Here is a 16,933-nt window from a genome sequence, read left to right on the forward strand (position 1 = left end):
CAGGAGCCGCTGAGTGAAAAGGAGCAGAACGGAGTAGCCGAGAAAGGGGACAAGCGGTCAAGCAGCGGAAGGCGAGAGAGTCGGGGCGCGGGCGCGAGCGCGATGAGGCCACCATGAGCACTCTCAAGTTCTGCCGCGAATGGTAAAAGCGACGAAATTTTTGGCATTCGTGTCCACTGTCTGCTCTTCGGTATAGGAATCGTCGTGGTTTGGCTCATATTTTCATTGTCTTTGCTCTGTTTTCGCCGCAGCAACAACATGCTGTACCCGCGGGAGGACAAGGAGACGCGCACCGTCCTCTACGCATGCCAATCTTGCGAGCATGAGGTGGATCCCTTGTTCGTCCTCAGATTTATCCATTCTTTTTCCAGATTTTATTATTGATTCGGGAAACCCTAGGTTCCCCTAGGGAGCGGGGGTCAGGTTGGTTATTTGAACAGCATACAGTTTCCCGTTTAGCATGTGGGTTTAGGCTGGGTTTAGTTATCTGTTGTGTAAGGATGGATGCGGATATGGTCTGGTGGTACATTGTTTCTGGGATTTCTTCATTCACGGTGAATGCTTTAGGCTGGCAATCACGCTATTGCCTTTTCTGCACCTGAATTTTGGTTTGTGATGGTACCTCCTTTGGTTCTGCTGGGAGTGCTGGTGCTTTCTTTCTTGAGCTTACACAGATGACTCATTGTTGCTTTAACTGTTACCTAAAAAAGTTCAGTTCGGCTCAAAATACTGCTGTATTTACAGCCTTTCTGGTTTGTGGTCTCCTAACAACGTGACCAGTGTCTGTGATACGAGCCTAACCCATGTTCAAGAAATACCCCTTAGTCAAAATGAAGCTGAAATATCTATAAAATTGTTTGTTGTAGACTTAGTTAAGTAGTGAGAAAATGAGTTTGCAAGGTTCTGAGATGCTTGAGGGTTCCAGGTTCCTTGACCAAGAAGAATTTCATGCCAAGAAAGTAGTATCCCGATCAATTCTGATGCTTTATTTGCCACGTCTCGCCTTACCAACCTAACTCTGTGACCTGTGCATGTATAGGGGGGGCGTGGTGGCTTTTGCCTTGTGGGTGCATAGACCTACTCATTGTTTTGGCATAGAAGGCGCATATATGGTGAAATTTTAGCCAAAGTCATGATTTTTTATATTTTTGATTGAGGGGGTGTATTTGCCCCTGGATGAAGGTGAAGGAGAGCCCAGCTTGAAACTGAATGGTTTTTAAATGAAGTCATGTATTGCCCTTGTCTTTTGAAGTTTACAGAACATATGAAGTAGATAGTTTTTAAGGTTTTCTTATTTCCCTAGATGCTCTTTCTTTTGTGTGCAGTGAAGTGTGAGCTTTTCTCATTGTTTATTTTAACATACAATTTTCATCCAAATTTTACATTCAATTAACAAGCTTGCTCGTAGTTTCGCTGACCGTTCCGTTTGTAAATCATTGATGTGAACAGGAGATTGCCACTGATACTTGTGTATACAAAAGGGTTATCCGTAAGCCTGTTGGTGAACCCAAAGATGTCCTGAAGGATGCAGCAACTGATCCTAGTCTGCCTTGCACCAGAAGTGTTAGATGTTACAACTGCAACCATCCAGAAGCTGCCTTTTTTCAGGTTTGTATCCAGATGTTTTTTATGTGCTTTTGTTGTCGTTAAAGGTGATGGTTGTGTTATGTCATCTATACAGCTAATGCGAAAAGCATGTTGGAGTTTGTTAGCACACTGATATTCATAATAATAGTGCGTGCTGTTGCATGATTTATTCAGAATTATTGTGTCTAGGGAGGGTTTGCATCTGCAGCCAAAGCCAAATTGGATGAGAATAAAAGCTCGAATCAACCTGTCCAGATGGAACCAAATCAGTATTCCACAAAATTTCCATTTCCTTGGAATCATAACCCTGTTCGCTTAGATCATTTTTGTGGCTTATAAGCCGGCTGATGCTGTTTTGTTGCGAGAGAAAAATACTGTAGCATGGCTGATATTCGCTTGATCGTATCAGCTGAAGTCACAGAAACGATCTAGCGAACAGGGATTGTTTTGTTACGAGGTTAGGCTGGAGACAAAATCTGTTCCTGACGTTTGTCGGTCACGAAGAATACTTCTGAAAGAATGAACTGTTACCTCAAAATAGAATAGCATTCTGTCACGGAAGACATTATTGATGCTGTGAACCTATCCGTCTAGGCCCTCTTCTTTCTTACCTCAAAATCTGTTCCTCTAGGCCCTCATTCTTTCTTACATCAAAATCTGTTCCTTACCACAGAGCTCTCACTCTGAAAAAAGTGTGCCGGAAAACCATCAGGTCCCGGTGCCTTCGTCAGAAACATTTGAAATAATGCCTCCTTTACCTTGCCGATCAAGCAGTTTACTGTTCATCTCTGCCGCCACCTTCGATGGTACAGTAGATAGCACCCTGTCCATATCCTCTGTGCCCTCTGATGTATATAAATTCTCATAGAACTGAGAAACAATAGATTTCAGCTCACTTTCATCCTCTCGGTGAACTGCCCATCCAATTTCTTCAACCTTGTAATCCTATTTTGTTTCCACCTCTTGCTCGCCCTGAGGTGAAAGAAACGAGTGTTCCTATCACCCGCTGCAAGCCACATCACACAAGAACGTTGTCTCCACATGAGCTCTTCTCTGTAGTTGAGCTCGTGGATCCGTTCTACCACTTTCTACCACACCTCATCCGGCGGCCCAGCCCACAGAACAAGTAAAGCCCAGGAGAAGCTGACGCAGGCGATCCAAGAACTCAGATGTATTCGGCCCAGACTGGTCCAGCAAGATGTGCGAGCTGTGCGCCAATATTATGTAATAGGGAATAGGGAATCACAAACTCTAACGTGGGCCGGGCCACACACGCGTGCCCACGCAACCTAGCGCCCGCTCCCACGCACGCGGCTAGGGTTACCGGAGATGACGACGAAGAAGCGGCTAGGGTTCCGATGACGGCGGCGGCGATCTTCCCCAACTCCGGCGGGCTTAGAAGAGAAGGGGCTCTTGGGAGGCAGGCCGGCCAGGCGGTCAGGGGCCCTGGTGGCGGTGGAGGTGGCTAGGCCAGGTCATGGCGGGGGCGCCACAGCAGGGACGAGGACGACGGCAAGGGAGGGGCGCGAGGAGGGAGAAAGGGCCGGGGAGGAGGCGGACACGAGGTAGACGATGACCCATCGCATGTTAACGCCGTCCATAGGGAATAGCTGAGGGTAGGAAGTCTAGTGGATTGTAACCAAAATTTAAAAAAAATGAATTGTAACCAAACTCAACTATGTTCTTCCTCTTTGAGAATATCCAACATCACCGTCTTATCCCACTTCTCAATTCCTCCGAACAACCCTTACACATTCCTTACCATGCGCATATTCTGCTACACTCAACATCAATGATCAGTGTTCACCTACCAAAAAAAGCTAACAAAAGGGGCAAAACTCGAGACAGAGTTTGTTTGGCCAAATACACATTCTGTATTGTTTGTGCCAAAACTTTACAGGAAATCAAAACTCGCATGTAAAACCAAACCATCCTCGTAGCACTCGGTTTGGTGCGGAGCCATCATGCGCTACGACTGTTTGGCCTTGCTCTTTCCCCTAGTTTGGTCATCCGGTCTTGGTCTTTTCCCTGGTTCGCTATCCCTATTTATGTGTTGTTCTGGCCTTCTACTAGATACATGAAAGATTCTCTGAATTTGGACATACATGATGTCTAGATACATAGAAGATGTTTTGAATGTAGACACCTAGAAACATAGCCAGACCGACACATAAATGGGGACAAAGGGAGTATGTAATTGGTAAGCGTACGTCACGTCACTTAACCCACACATATTTTAAAAAAAGGCCCTCGCGGGTTTGATAATGTGTGTTGTGTTTCTTCATATATTGTAAGTGTTAGTAAAGCTAGGGACTACGGTGAATATAAGGAAAGAGTTGTTGTGCTGCCCGCCTATAAAGCAGATGTATCGATTCCTCAAACCAGAGTAGTTCACATTGTCAGATTAGATTAGCCACCGGAAGTATTGCTCCTTGGAGTCGAGGAGGAGCTACCGATTTGGCGTGGAGGGTAGATCTCCACAAGAGGTACATATATATTCTGCAAAGTTTACTACGTGACTGGTCGCGCTCGCACCTACGACTGCGCGCCACTGGAGATGTAGAAGAAGACGGCGGCGGCTAGGGTTCCAGCGAGGAGTTCACCGGCGTTAGGTATGGAGATCTATTCCCCGGCGGTCTTAGAAGGGGGGTTTGGGGGGGGGGGGGGGGGGGGGGGGGGCGCAACACGGAGGGGGAGGCAGGCGGGGCGGCGGGAGAAGGCGGTTGAGCAGGGCTGGCAGCGGGGGCGTCGCGGCGGAGGTCATCGGCGACCTGCCCTGGGATTAGGGAGGGCGGGGTCGACGGTCCGGGGCGGGAGGTGTGGTGGGGGCGGGGGCGAGGATGACGCCGGCAAAGGTGTCACAGCGGAGCTTTTTGGGGAGGGTGAGGGTGGGAGGTGGGCGGTGGGAGGCGACAGCGGCCAGTGGTGGAGGGTGGGGGAGGGGCAGCGGAGGAGGGGTGCCAGGGAGGGAGAAGAAGACGAGGGGGCGGGGCGTCGTGGCTGAGAAGACGTTCGCGTTCTCCCGGAACACGCGACCAGTCGCGCGATATTGGCCTCCTATATATTTTGATTCTAGTTTTTTTATCTGGTCAAGAAGAGTTGTAGATACGTATGTGCATCTCAAGGCTAACGAGAACCTATATATGTATCCTGTTCAGGTTTCTCTAGCAACGCCATTGTGTCGAGAAAGCTTGGTTATTTACGGAGAAAAACACACAAGATGTGTGGAATAGAAGATGCACCCACGGGCATGAGCCTATGGGTATGCATGCATCATCCTTGTAATCGGAAAAAAAGGCACAGAAGGTGTAGAAGCACCCAGGGAGGTCTAGAAGGGGCCAACAAGGCAACACTGCATGACAAGATGCAGAAAGGCCGAGGCTCAGAGCTTCATGGGCATCCTCTTCCTGCTCGGCACCTTGCTGATCTGCAAGAATTTGGGTTATCTATGCCAAGTAAAGAAGATATGATTTGTTTTGTGGCAGTTTAGATATGGTGTGTTCGTCAGGAACACCTACTTGTACTCGACGTGCATATATGTTCAGATGATATCAGTCTTAGAAAATAATCGGAGCTAATCGTTATTAGGATCCTGCAAGTTGTTGCAAATGGTTTCCAGTTCCTTCATCGGCAATCCGTCTTGAGAAAAAGAAAATTAGTGATTGATCCTGTTGCTTAGCAGATTTCTTGCGTACAGAAATATGCCACGCACAGTTGTATCATGGAAGAAATATTATTACCAAGAATTTGCAGATGTTTTTAGCGGGTTTTGGTCATTTTTGGTTCAGGTGCCTCAAACCCACAATAGCAACTCATAGTTCAGCATTGTTCACTGATGTTAACCTTTGATTTTAATTTGTGTCCCAAAAAAAGTCAAAGAATGCAAGATGAGAGGAGCCTCGTCCGTTTCGGAAGTGATGGGGTTCTCTAGCTACCACCCAAGGCAGAAAAACACTCACACAGTTACATGTGCCCTGCGTGCGTGCGTTTGACCAACAAAGGAAGAAAAAAACAAACGAAAAAGAAAAGAAGGAAAATAAACACCCGTCTGCTGGGCCATACTCTTACAGTTTGGCGGGCCAGTCCAGATCCAGGCCCGACCGCGCAAACAAAGGCCCCGTGGACACTGGACAGGAGCGAGGCGCGTGCTGCCGTGGAAGTGCGTGGCCGGTGGCGGTCCCGAACGACGTCCCACTGCACGGTCCCAGCTCTCGCTCAGCTGGGGAACCGTATCCACGGTACACGGAGCGTTCTCAGGGCCGCCGGCGTTGTTACACGACGACACCTGTGGCTGCTGCAGCAAACCACGCGCACGATTATCTTGTACGAGCCTGAAGGACGCCAATGCAAGTGCGGGCGTGCAGGAAAGTCGCGACAACGTAATTCCTCCCTTCTAAACTATAGGTTATTTTAGTTTATGTTATAAATCTATACTATGTCTAGTTATCTGCTACCACCTAAAAAATAACTAAGGGCGCGTTTAGTTTGCCCTCAAAGTTGACGCCGTTAAAAATTTAAGGTACTGTAGTGCACTGTAGTGTTCGTTTGTATTTGGTAACAATTGTCCAATCGTTGACTAATTAGGCTCAAAACGTTCGTCTCGCAAAGTACAACTAAACTGTGCAATTAGTTTTTGATTTCGTCAACATTTAGTACTCCATGCATGTACCGCAAGTTTGATGTGACGGGGAATTTTTTTTTGCATAGTGCCAAAATTTGGATTATAGGGTAACTAAACAAGGGCTAAAGTAATCGTCAGCGTCCCCGCGCCTCCGCTCCACCCGGCGCCCGCGTTAAAAAAAAAAGGACTGCCTCAAGCCCCTAATTTTTGTTGCCAAGCAAAATAGAAGAGAAAGAAGGGTTCCACGTGAAAAAGTGCAAGAGAGAAAGAAAATGTGAAAGAATCTAAATTGAATTCAAGAAACTCGGGGATTCCTGATGTAAATGTTCAACCCACGTTGTGTCTCAGCCTTTTGCGCCAGTAGACTAGGCCGAGCCGTGGCCTGGCCCCCTTTTTTCTTTTTTTTTTTCTAACAAAACAACAACTTGATTAAAACACCGTTTCCGAAAAAAAACATATACGGCAAAAAAACTGTTTCAGAAACAAACTCTTCTGCATCCCCATTTATAAAAAAACAAATACGACAAAAAAATGTTTTCAAAAAAATATTGTCGGGTATCGGTATTAGGAATACACGAAGAAGGGATCTGAGGACCGTGGACGACAAACTCGCCTAGATAATCAAGGACGTATTTCAGCTTCGACCGACCCCAAAGGGACTGTCTCTGTCTCGCCTGACCTTGAGGGCACGGCCCCATGTCGCCCGACCCCGAGGGTACGGGAGCCATCTCGCCCGACCCGGAGGGCACGGGCTCCGTCTCGCTCGACCCCTCGGGGCACGGGCCCCGTGTCGCCTGAACCCAAGGGTACAAGAGCCGTCTCGCCCGACCTTGAGGGCACGGGCTCCGTCCCGCCCGACTCCTAGGGCGCGGGATCCGTCTCGCCCGACAGGAACCCATACTGTCTCCAACCACTACGGGTCAGAAGGTATGACCCCGGGGTCAAACTTCTGACACCAGGCGGGAAGCAGGCACGTCTCAATGTGACTCGTGGCCACTCAGGCCACGCCTGGGGGGTCACATCGCCAACAGAGACGGATGCGTGGTCGTTGTGCTGCCTACTCCCCGTACGGCCGCTGACAGGCATGACGGTTCACCATGCCGTCCGCTGGGATGGGATGGGACGCTACGACCAGCTCATGACGTCGATGCATGGCACCAGTGGTGAACAGGGGCTCGACGCAGAGCCATCCCCGTCACCATCTGTAGCGTCGGCGGGACCCGCATGAAGGAAAAGAAGGACCCGGCGGCCCTGGAGGTCTTCTTCCTTGCTTTTCTCCTTCTTTCTCTCTATAACCTGCACCTTCCCCTTCACCTATAAAAGGGGAAGTAGGACACCCCAAGAATGGCGAACGGGCACACGGTTGACGAGCTCAACTAGACTCAACTCCATTCGATCTCTTCACCAAGGACTTGGGAACTTCTCCCTCTCTCGTCTGTTTGTAACTCCTACTATAAACTAGTGCCAGTAATACGAGCAGCAGCAGCAAACTGGACGTAGAGACATTCCGTCCGAACCAGTATAAATCCTTATATCCTCCGAGCACACCATCAGGGGCCAGACGTGCAGATACAAATTTACTAGCCGATGATCTGAAACACCGACAAATATATACAACAAAAAAACATCAATAAAATCTATGCGCGCGCAACATAGATTCAGCCTGCGCCGCCGACGGCGAGCAACTGCGACCTGCTGTCGTGCGTAGTCCCGCAAACATCGCAGCGCGCCTCTCGCCATGGACGTGGCGATGTGATGCCAGTACGTGCTGGCGGCGGCCGCGGTGCTCACCACGCTCTACGACATGTTGGTCGTGTGCTCCGCGTCGCCCGCCCGCGCGTGCCCTAGCTCCAGCCTGTGCCGGCGGCGGCGGGCACCTGCAAACGCTCGCCCGTCACCGCATGCACGTGTGCGTGTGCCCGCGTGTCTGCGCCCGCTAGCCTCGTGCGCGTGTGGCCGCCGTCTACACCCCGCTTGCCGTCCTTGCGAGAGCATGAACGAAGAAACGACATGTCGTGGGACGAATGGACGGACCTCCTTGCCGCACGTAACAGACGAGTCTCTTGTGTGGCAAAAAAACCGTTTAGAAACAAAAAATTTCACATCCCCGTTTCTGAAAAAAAAAACAAATACGACAAAAAAAAGTTTCCAAAAAAATATATACGGCAAAAGAAAACAATCAAATCTATCCGCGCGCGACCTACCTCCAGCCTGCACTGACGACGGCGCGCAACTGCGACCTGCTGCCGTGCGTAGTCCCGCATGCGCGGCAGCACGCGTCTCGCCATGGACACGGGCCATGCGATGCCAGTACGTGCTGGCGGCAGCTACGGTGCTCGCCACGCTCTACGACGTGTTGGCCCTGTGCTCCGCTTCCCTCGCCTGCGCGCGCCCTAGCTCTAGCCTGTGCCAGCGGCGGCGGGCTCCTGCAAACGCTCGCCCGTCAACACATGCCCGTGCACGTGTGCCCGTGCGTCTGCACCCCGCTCGCCTCATGCGCGCGTGTTCGCCTTCTGCACCCCGCTTGCCCTCTTGCGAGAGCAGGAACAAAGGAACAACGTGCCCTGAGACGAACGGACGGACCTCCTTGCCGCACGTAATAGACGAGTCTCTTGCGTGATGATTAGCTACATGCCCGCATGTAACAATGTGGCCCATTAGTCTATCACGTCCACGTAGAAGAAGGAAAACTGAAAATTTTAGAAATAGTTTAGGGTTCCAAATACAAAAGTATTTATTAGATTTTTTATTATTTTTTGAAATATAAAATAATAAAACACACAAATAATAATTAAAAAAAATGAATATTAGGTTTCTAAAAACCAAATCCACGCAATATAGGTCATAAAGATCATAAAATATGCTCTATGTAATCAAATTTGTATATTTCTTAATATGTTTATCTAAATCGCAAGCTATGTGCATCGTCGTAGACATGGATAAAAAATTGTTAATATGTTCATCTAAACCATAAGACACGTATATCATTGTACACATTGATACAAATTTGTTACCTCGTGCAACGTACGAGCATATATATAGTGTAATAAAAAAATACGTATTTACACAAAATCAAAATAGTTTACAATTTAGAACGAAATGAGTTGGGACCCTCGATCGACGCCAGCGCACGTTAAAGTTGGAACGGTTGGTTGGACCACGGCGACAGCATGGATTGGAATTGGAATGGATAGACATGTGTGCCTTCTCGGTCGTCGATTCGAAACCACACGCCATGTACAGTGAAAGTACATGCATCTTTGTTAACAAAATTAAATCTACTAATAAAAATGTAAGCACAATGTCAAAGTCTATTTTTTTTTCTTTGCTTCACCCAGAAATTTCCATGCATGCTTGCTAGAGCACGTGGAGTACTCCGTATCTTTTGCTGGACGCTCCGGGAGCCGGTTCGATCTCCGGATGGAGTACGTCCGGAAGCACAGTTCCGTCACGAACGGTGGCGGCCCACGACGACGACGACGGCGCGCGGACGCTTGAGCTGAATGCCCGCCATGTGCCGCGCTAGCTTGTCCCTGTCTGCACCGCACACGGCAGACCACAGTGCGTGCAAGTGCATGCACCCCCGTGCCCACACAGTGACATTGTACTGAACTTGCACTATATGCTACTCCGTACTACTCCTATATAATACTTCCTCCGTTTCTGAATTTAATTCGTTTGACTTTTTTCCTCAAATTTGATACCTCATTTTATTTAAAAAATTTATGTAAATATAGTCAAATTTAAGTCATTCTTGAATAACTTTTGTTAATAAAATAAGCCACAACAACAACAAAAAAAAGTGATATTTAGCATAAATTTTTGAATAAAACGAGTGATTAAATTTGGAATTAAAAAAAATCAAACGAACTATAATTTAAAAGGAATTTTGTATTATGTTATATATATTGCTCATCAAGCAATCCCCCACGTTGCATTGCAGCACAGCTCTGGCATAATATATTAATATAGAGAACACATTTACAATGGGCTGGGATGCGTCTCGTCCTTGATACGTAATTGACGTAAAAGAATATACGAAGTAGACTATCGAGTAGTGGAGCTGTTGTTGGCGCATGCCAGACTCCATCGAAAGTTGAAGCTGTGTATCAGAAGGTCGCCACTCGCCGGCAGCAGCATGAACCCGTACTACTCCTCTCTTTCACCCCGTTCGCTAGCTGATTTTAGCCAGAGCTTATCAGCCAATCAATAGTGTTTTTCTCTAATAATAAATTAGCACTAACCGAGCTTATCAACTCAGAAATCGACTAGGGCGAATAGGCCGTTTGTTTAAACAATCGCCATGTGATGAAATGAACCTGAACCTGAACAAGAAAAGGGACGATAGATATCTATATAGTAGTAGCAGCGAACTGGAAAGATGCCGGGCGGCCGGCCGGTGCCAAGAAACCGAGATATTCCTGCGTGCTGCCCATGCACGCATGTTGGTTACCCATCGTGCGCTGCGGTCGTGGCGTCGTGCCCCCATGCTCCAGTCCCAAGCTAACACCACCACTACCGAGAATTCTTCACTGGAGCAGTTGTTTACAACCCAATGTCCGACGACTCTATGTCCATTGACCACGGGACATGTCAAAAATTTTAAATTTGGCGCGCCTCCCTCGGCGTCAAAAGCTTCCGTCCCCGTCCTCGTCCACGGTCCATGAGCGACTTTTTGCCTAGCAGAACCTCTGTTACAAACTTACAACGCATATGAAAATGAAACTACGAATTTGAATCTGTTCAGAGAATTTGCCATGGAACAGTGAGGTTACCTATACGGAGTACGTACTGCACAACTTGGCCACAACTTGTGTTGATTACGAGGCAATGAGAGGCGTGCATGTTCGGTGCCAGTTCGTTCGGTAGGTTTCGGGGACCAAAGATGGGATCGGATGGCTCACTCGCAGCAGTACTGGTCCAGGTCCATGCAAAGCGATGCAGTGGAGGCATGCAGAAACGTCAGTCAAAGCGGGACAGAGGGAGTACTCAGATTGCTATTGCTTGCTATTGGATGGGCGGGGCCACTACTGCTCAGTGCGACCAAGAACGCTCCCATCCCATCCTGAAAACCAGGGCACCATGTTCCCTGGACCAGCGGACGGTACGCGTTTTTTTTCCACAAAGAAATTAGAAAAAAGTTTGGCTTATGGACAAACCCGCACATGGCTCTTCCTTTCTCGACGACTTTGCATTGCATGCTTGGTTTGGTTTTGGTTGGTCATGCGCGTCACGCGAATAAACGAGTGACACACAAGCCAACCCAACCCCCAACACAACGCATGCACGCTTGCGATTGCGAGCAGCAGGAGTTGTTTACTGCACTTGTCTGAATCCCTGAACTATTATATGCAATGGTTTTAGATTCACTGGTTTAGATGTCAGCTCACTCGCGGAACCTTTTTTTGACGACATTCAGTCAAAGAACCAATGATCAAAGGAGCAGAAACTTTCCACAAGAAACAATCAAAAGCTGGAGAAAAAGGTTTGAAAAACCAACAGCAGCAGCGAGCAAAAGGGCTCTGAACTCTGGAGTCCTGCTACTAGGAACGAACAAGTCGATGGCTGGCAGTGGCAGCAGCAAGTTGCGCCGGCGAGGTGGGGTCGCGTGTCCGTCCCCGGTTCTTTTTCGTCCCCCCACGCAGTTTACAAACAACTTGCCGCTGCCTTTTCTTCTTCTTCCGTAGAGTATTGTATTGGAGACTTGGAGTGTTCTTATATTGTTCCAACGCGTTGCGTTAGCTGTCAGGAAGAGGAAGAGGAAGAATCCGTCCTCCCTATTTCTCACATGTGCTCCATCTCCATCGGTGCCCCTGCCTTTTGATTAAAGAATCCGGCATCAGGGACAAGTCATGCCCGTGTGTGCATCTTCCTCCCCCCTACCCTCCTCAGCAGTCAGCTATGGCCCTAATCTTCAACCGGACAACGTCGCTCAACCTACCGCCTCTCTGACTCATGTGCTGCCTTCCATGGCTGTATCTATCTGCATGATTATTAGGTGAATCAAGATGGTAAAACTGTCTCATAGGTCATATCAAGATTGTGTGGGTAATATGTTCTTTTTTTTGGCAGCAAACTGTATAGTTGGAGGCGCAAGCAAGAAACAGAGACAGACTCTCATGAATTGGTTGTAGTTTTACAGCCTAGATTGCTCCAGTTATTACCATAAACTACCAAAGATTTGCAGCAGCAGGAACATAACAAGAATCCAAACAAACCTGGGTTTGCGAAGCCATGTGATCAGAAAACAACAATACAATGAGGATACTCAGGATCCATTACAATCACTTGTTCTGCATACATCAAGGCTAGAGCCAAACGATCTGGCTTTTAGAAAATACATATACTCTCTTTGCGCTATCATTTTCCTTAGCATGGCCAATTCAGAGTCGCGTGTGTTAAACACCCCCCAAAAACTTCTCTCGGACTCCCGGTGATGGTCATGACTGGCTGGCTACTTTTCTTTACATCCAGAACTATGTGACAAGAAGGCGTAGAACCACAACCTAAACAAAACACTAAAACACGACAACGAGAGAATATTTATGGTTTCGGTACTCGATCTAGCGGCAAAGCAAATTTCAGATAATTCTGCAAAAGGCTTGGTGAGGTTGCTGTGCCGTCTTATTTGGCTGTGTTGTTGTGTACTAGCTCAGGCTCAGGTTGGGCTTCACGGCATTCGGTCCTAATCCAAGCCATGCCTGGCTCTCGGGCTCCTTCTTGACTGGTGCTGCATCTGAAGGAGAAATTTGATACGGTGTCTTTGCATTGAGACTGAAGAAGAGAACAAAAGGGCACAAATTAGTTCCAAATACAACACTGAAAAAAAGAAATGGCCATACTGAAAAAACAATCACAACTTACCGATCCTTTCTCTTCTCAAGGAAGCGGTGAAGGGAGGCCTTCCTCATAATAGGCATATCTACAAAAGAAAAGACATGTTTCGATCAATAATCTGCATAACAAAGTTCACCAGTCATATTTTAAAACTTCAACTAAGTAAGAACAGAAACAGAGGGAAAAACATTTACCAGAAGCATTTGTGCGAGCAGGCTTCTTAGCATCAGCCTGAGCAGCAGACAAGCTGATGACCGGGGCCGGCACAGCCTTGTCGGTGACAGCAGCAGGTGCAGCAGGTTGAGGCAAAACAACGTTTTGTACCACAGGGCTGCCCTTGCTGGCAAGCTGCATCAGGTTCTTTGCTTTGTCGGCAGGGAAATCGTCAAACACCAGCACCTTCCCGCCATAGAAGATGGTGAGCTGCTTAGGCTTCTCTTTATTTTCTTGCTCCCTGACAAATATTACAAAGAACAACACTGAGAACAGCGGTGCTTGTACAACACTACTTCAGCTTAGCAAATCGATTGTCTACTCTCTTTTCCTTTCTTGGTTAAAAGACCTTATCTCACATGGACAGGGTTCCATCTCAGAAGATTAACCCCTCCTATGTTGTTACCAGCAAGGTAGTTCATGAATAAACATTAGGTACAATCTAAACAACTCTGAGCATGTTGGTTGATTTGCCTGATAAAAGGAAACGTCGTGTTGCTTCTTGCAGAAGACACTTAAAAGAAGACTCCTACAAAGATACAGTTTTGACCAGGGAATATCACAGAAACCGAACTACAAGGATGCTATACACACGGGTCTGTCATTTACCATCCGGGTCAACTAGATTTCAGACCACCTTGTAACATGTTTCACCTATGAACACTCATTAAACTCAGATTACTATGTTTCCAAAGTCAAATTGCTTGGCCTTTTGTCCATGAGACCTAAGACAGCTAGGTTCAAGTTCTACTACCACCAAACAACTGTTGGGCAAACCAGAATCGAAGTGGATTTATAAATGATGTAAAGCAGCAGTACGCACCTAGGGGCAGCAGCATCCTTGACGCCGAACCCAGCGCTCTGCGGGAACAGCTCCATGGTCTCCTTCCTCCTCTCGGCCTCCTCGCCCTCCGCTCCGGGGAGCAAGTTAATTGTCGCTGGCGTCCTCTGCTGCTCGACCTCGCCTGAGAAGAAAAAAAAACAACCGGATAAGGTAGTGCGAAATTCGAAGCCCGAAAACGAGGTTTCCAAACCGGATAACCAAGGCCCCGCCCAGATCTCACCACACGCCCCCCACAGGAATCGAAACTGGACCCCCCAGATTTCGACATCTCCCCCCACACCCAGAACAATACAGGAGGAGCCAGGTCTCACAACAGGGCAGACCCGGCCCGCCGACGCCGCCGGATTCCGGTGCTCACCTTTGATCCCGAGGCCTAGCTCGGCGGCCGCGGCGCCGTTCTGGCGGACGAAGCGGCTGAGGAGGCCGCACGCGACGGCGAAGCTGGTCGCCCTCTCCCCTGGTCTCGCGGACGCCGCCATCGCCGGTTGTCTCTCTCACCCCCAACCCCAGCCGGTCAAGCACAAATCTCCGCGCCGCCGGCTCCAACTCCTCCGCCCAGGACGTCGTGCGCTGCTCCTCGCACTCGCAGGTCGCAGCTGCAGCGGTGGTTAGCCTCCCTTCTCTCTCTGGCTCGTGAGCGCGGGCCTCGTGTGAGCACGCCGCGCCCCCACGCGCTTATAAAGGACCCCGCGGTTTCCACCCAAATCCCGCGATTAAAAGCCCACGGGAATCGATTGCTCGAAATTGTTTATCCTCGTTTTCGCTGGCGGAGGGAGGGGGAGTAATTTAATTTATTTTAATGCCGATGGGGCCCGCCATTAATGCTTCGAGAGAGAAACGCGCACGTGCTTCGTGTGGGGAAGGGACAGGACAGGAGAGGGGTGGAGGTGGAGAGGAAAAAAGGTTTTCCTTTTGGGACGTTGCGTCCGCCGAGCGCTCGTTTCCGACGGGACGGATGGGGCCCGTGCGCCCATGTGCGCGCCTCTCGTGCGTGCGCGCGCGCGCGGTGGTGGCCTCGTGTTCGCGGGTGGGCCGCACTGAGCGGGGTCGATTGGACTGCTGGGTAACACGAGTTGCTGCTGGTGCTGGGTCAGGGTTGGGCCGGGCTCGCTCGCTTTGACTAGACCCTTTGGGTGTCGTGTGTTGCTGTTTGATGGGACAGGTTAGGCCCAGCAGCAGCCTATTCATTTGATCTTAGGCCCTGTTTAGTTCTACTTCATTTTATTAAATTTTTTAAGATTTTTTGTTACATCGAATCTTTAGACACATGCATGAAGCATTAAATATAAATAAAAAATAAAACTAATTACACAATTTAGACGAAATCCACGAGACGAATCTTTTAAGCCTAATTAGACTATGATTGGACACTAATTGCTAAATAACAACGAAAAACGCTACAGTTGCATTTTGCAAAAAATTTCGGAACTAAACTAGGCCTTATTTGACTTATCAGTTAATAAATAGTATTTCTCAACCTCACGAAAATAGTCAATAGTATTTTTAGTCCTAGTTTATCAGCTAAATAAGTCTAAACGATCAGGACGTAGGGTGCTACACTGCTCATCCACGGAAAAATACGGCTGAAGTGCTGATAAACAGGACGTACTGTGGCAGGACCTTCTGAAAAAAAAAATCTGTGACAGGACCAGGTGAAATTAACCGTGCGTTTTTTTAGACCAATTCTTTTTATGGAACGTCTTTATCTAGTATTGGCAGATTACATGGGGTTCAAACATGTGTGCGTTCGACTTCTTCAATCAAGTCAAAGGTGTGACCGGGAACCTTAGCAGCGCAGTTGGCAGAGGCCGGTGGCTGCCTTCGTATCGGTCAGTGTTAAGTCTTACTCGGCACCGGTTTTCCATCGGGGTTTCCCCCTTACTTTCTTGGTGCAGGTGCAGGGAGCTCAGGCGCCTATGGACTATATGGGGAGGCGACGCGCCCGTCACGCTAGCGAAGTTGTCTTCGCAAACATCTTGTTGGCATATATGGATGGTACATCATAGTGGCGTGTGTTTGATGTGTGTCGAGTATGTGTGTGCGCGTGTTTGATTGTACGTTTAGATACTGCAACTTGTATTACCAGATCTGAGAAAAAAAGTTAAAGGTGCTACTACAATAACCATACGTCAAGTAATTTGTCATTAGTCAACTTTTTGCCTAACTTTGGCAATTTTAGACAACGAGACAGTACTCAGACTCAAAGCAAAGGTTAAATTGTGCTTGCTGAGAGCATTATCTATTCCCTTCATTTATGCCATACATTGTATCACATTAGTAGGTGCATATTTTTTCCACATAAACTATCAAAATAATTTGTGTATAAAATTAAAATTTTGTAATTATAAATGGTGTTACCTAGAGGGTCTGCTTTAGTTTGGCATAAGGGGACGGACTTGACTCTAAGTCCTTGAGATATTTATATATTCTTACTAAATGGAAAAAAATAAATAAAGCAACCCTAGCTAACACATCCGGAGGAGCAGGAAGGTGAACGGGGCCGAAGCAACATTTTGGACGGTATAGCACTATAGCTAGGTTAGTAGGTCACCACGGTCGTGGCACAAAAATAAAATAAGGTAAAGGTCGCTCCCACCATGAAACTTCCTGCTCTCTTCCTAGCCACCATCCTTTTTCACCCTATCTTTGTCTCTGTCTGGTGAAATTCGTATGCATCTGTCCCAGCGTGATTTTCCTCTTCTTTAAATGCTATATCTCTTTATTAAAGGTGCTTAAATAGATTGCAGTTGCAGAGGAAAAATTTACAGGTTGCAAGTCGACCAAGCTTATGTACTGTATCATCTGTCATCCAGTGTGCTCATGCAGTATGT

The 16,933-nt window shown here is 47.9% G+C and overlaps 2 protein-coding genes and 1 long non-coding RNA gene across 5 annotated transcripts; 1 reads left to right on the forward strand and 2 right to left on the reverse strand.

Moving 5' to 3' along the window:
• The first annotated feature begins 7 nt into the window (after positions 1–7).
• LOC136550427 (DNA-directed RNA polymerases II, IV and V subunit 9A-like) lies at positions 8–5,238 on the forward strand. Of its 3 annotated transcripts, none has more exons than XM_066541997.1 (4): positions 8–142; positions 252–327; positions 1,450–1,608; positions 4,746–5,238. In XM_066541997.1, the coding sequence occupies exons 1-4, from the start codon at positions 114–116 to the stop codon at positions 4,818–4,820; spliced, it is 339 nt and encodes a 112-aa protein (XP_066398094.1). In that variant the 5' UTR covers positions 8–113; the 3' UTR covers positions 4,821–5,238. The 3 variants fall into 3 exon arrangements, with proteins under 3 accessions (XP_066398094.1, XP_066398093.1, XP_066398095.1); XM_066541996.1 differs by lacking the exon at positions 4,746–5,238 and adding an exon at positions 1,777–1,941; XM_066541998.1 differs by lacking the exon at positions 4,746–5,238 and adding an exon at positions 1,762–1,791.
• A 5,614-nt stretch (positions 5,239–10,852) lies between these two features.
• On the reverse strand, positions 10,853–11,450 carry LOC136552742 (uncharacterized). The gene is made up of 2 exons (XR_010782876.1): positions 10,984–11,450; positions 10,853–10,899 (listed from the first exon to the last, which is right to left on the reverse strand). It is a non-coding gene; the product is annotated as an uncharacterized lncRNA (long non-coding RNA).
• A 981-nt stretch (positions 11,451–12,431) lies between these two features.
• On the reverse strand, positions 12,432–14,832 carry LOC136552741 (protein TIFY 10b-like). Its single transcript, XM_066544305.1, has 5 exons — positions 14,461–14,832; positions 14,082–14,223; positions 13,240–13,499; positions 13,073–13,130; positions 12,432–12,982 (listed from the first exon to the last, which is right to left on the reverse strand). Exons 1-5 carry the CDS (start codon positions 14,579–14,581, stop codon positions 12,856–12,858), a joined length of 708 nt encoding a protein of 235 aa, XP_066400402.1. The 5' UTR covers positions 14,582–14,832; the 3' UTR covers positions 12,432–12,855.
• Positions 14,833–16,933: the final 2,101 nt, after the last annotated feature.

This window comes from Miscanthus floridulus, chromosome 4 (assembly GCF_019320115.1).
Source record: "Miscanthus floridulus cultivar M001 chromosome 4, ASM1932011v1, whole genome shotgun sequence".
Lineage (NCBI taxonomy): Eukaryota > Viridiplantae > Streptophyta > Magnoliopsida > Poales > Poaceae > Miscanthus > Miscanthus floridulus.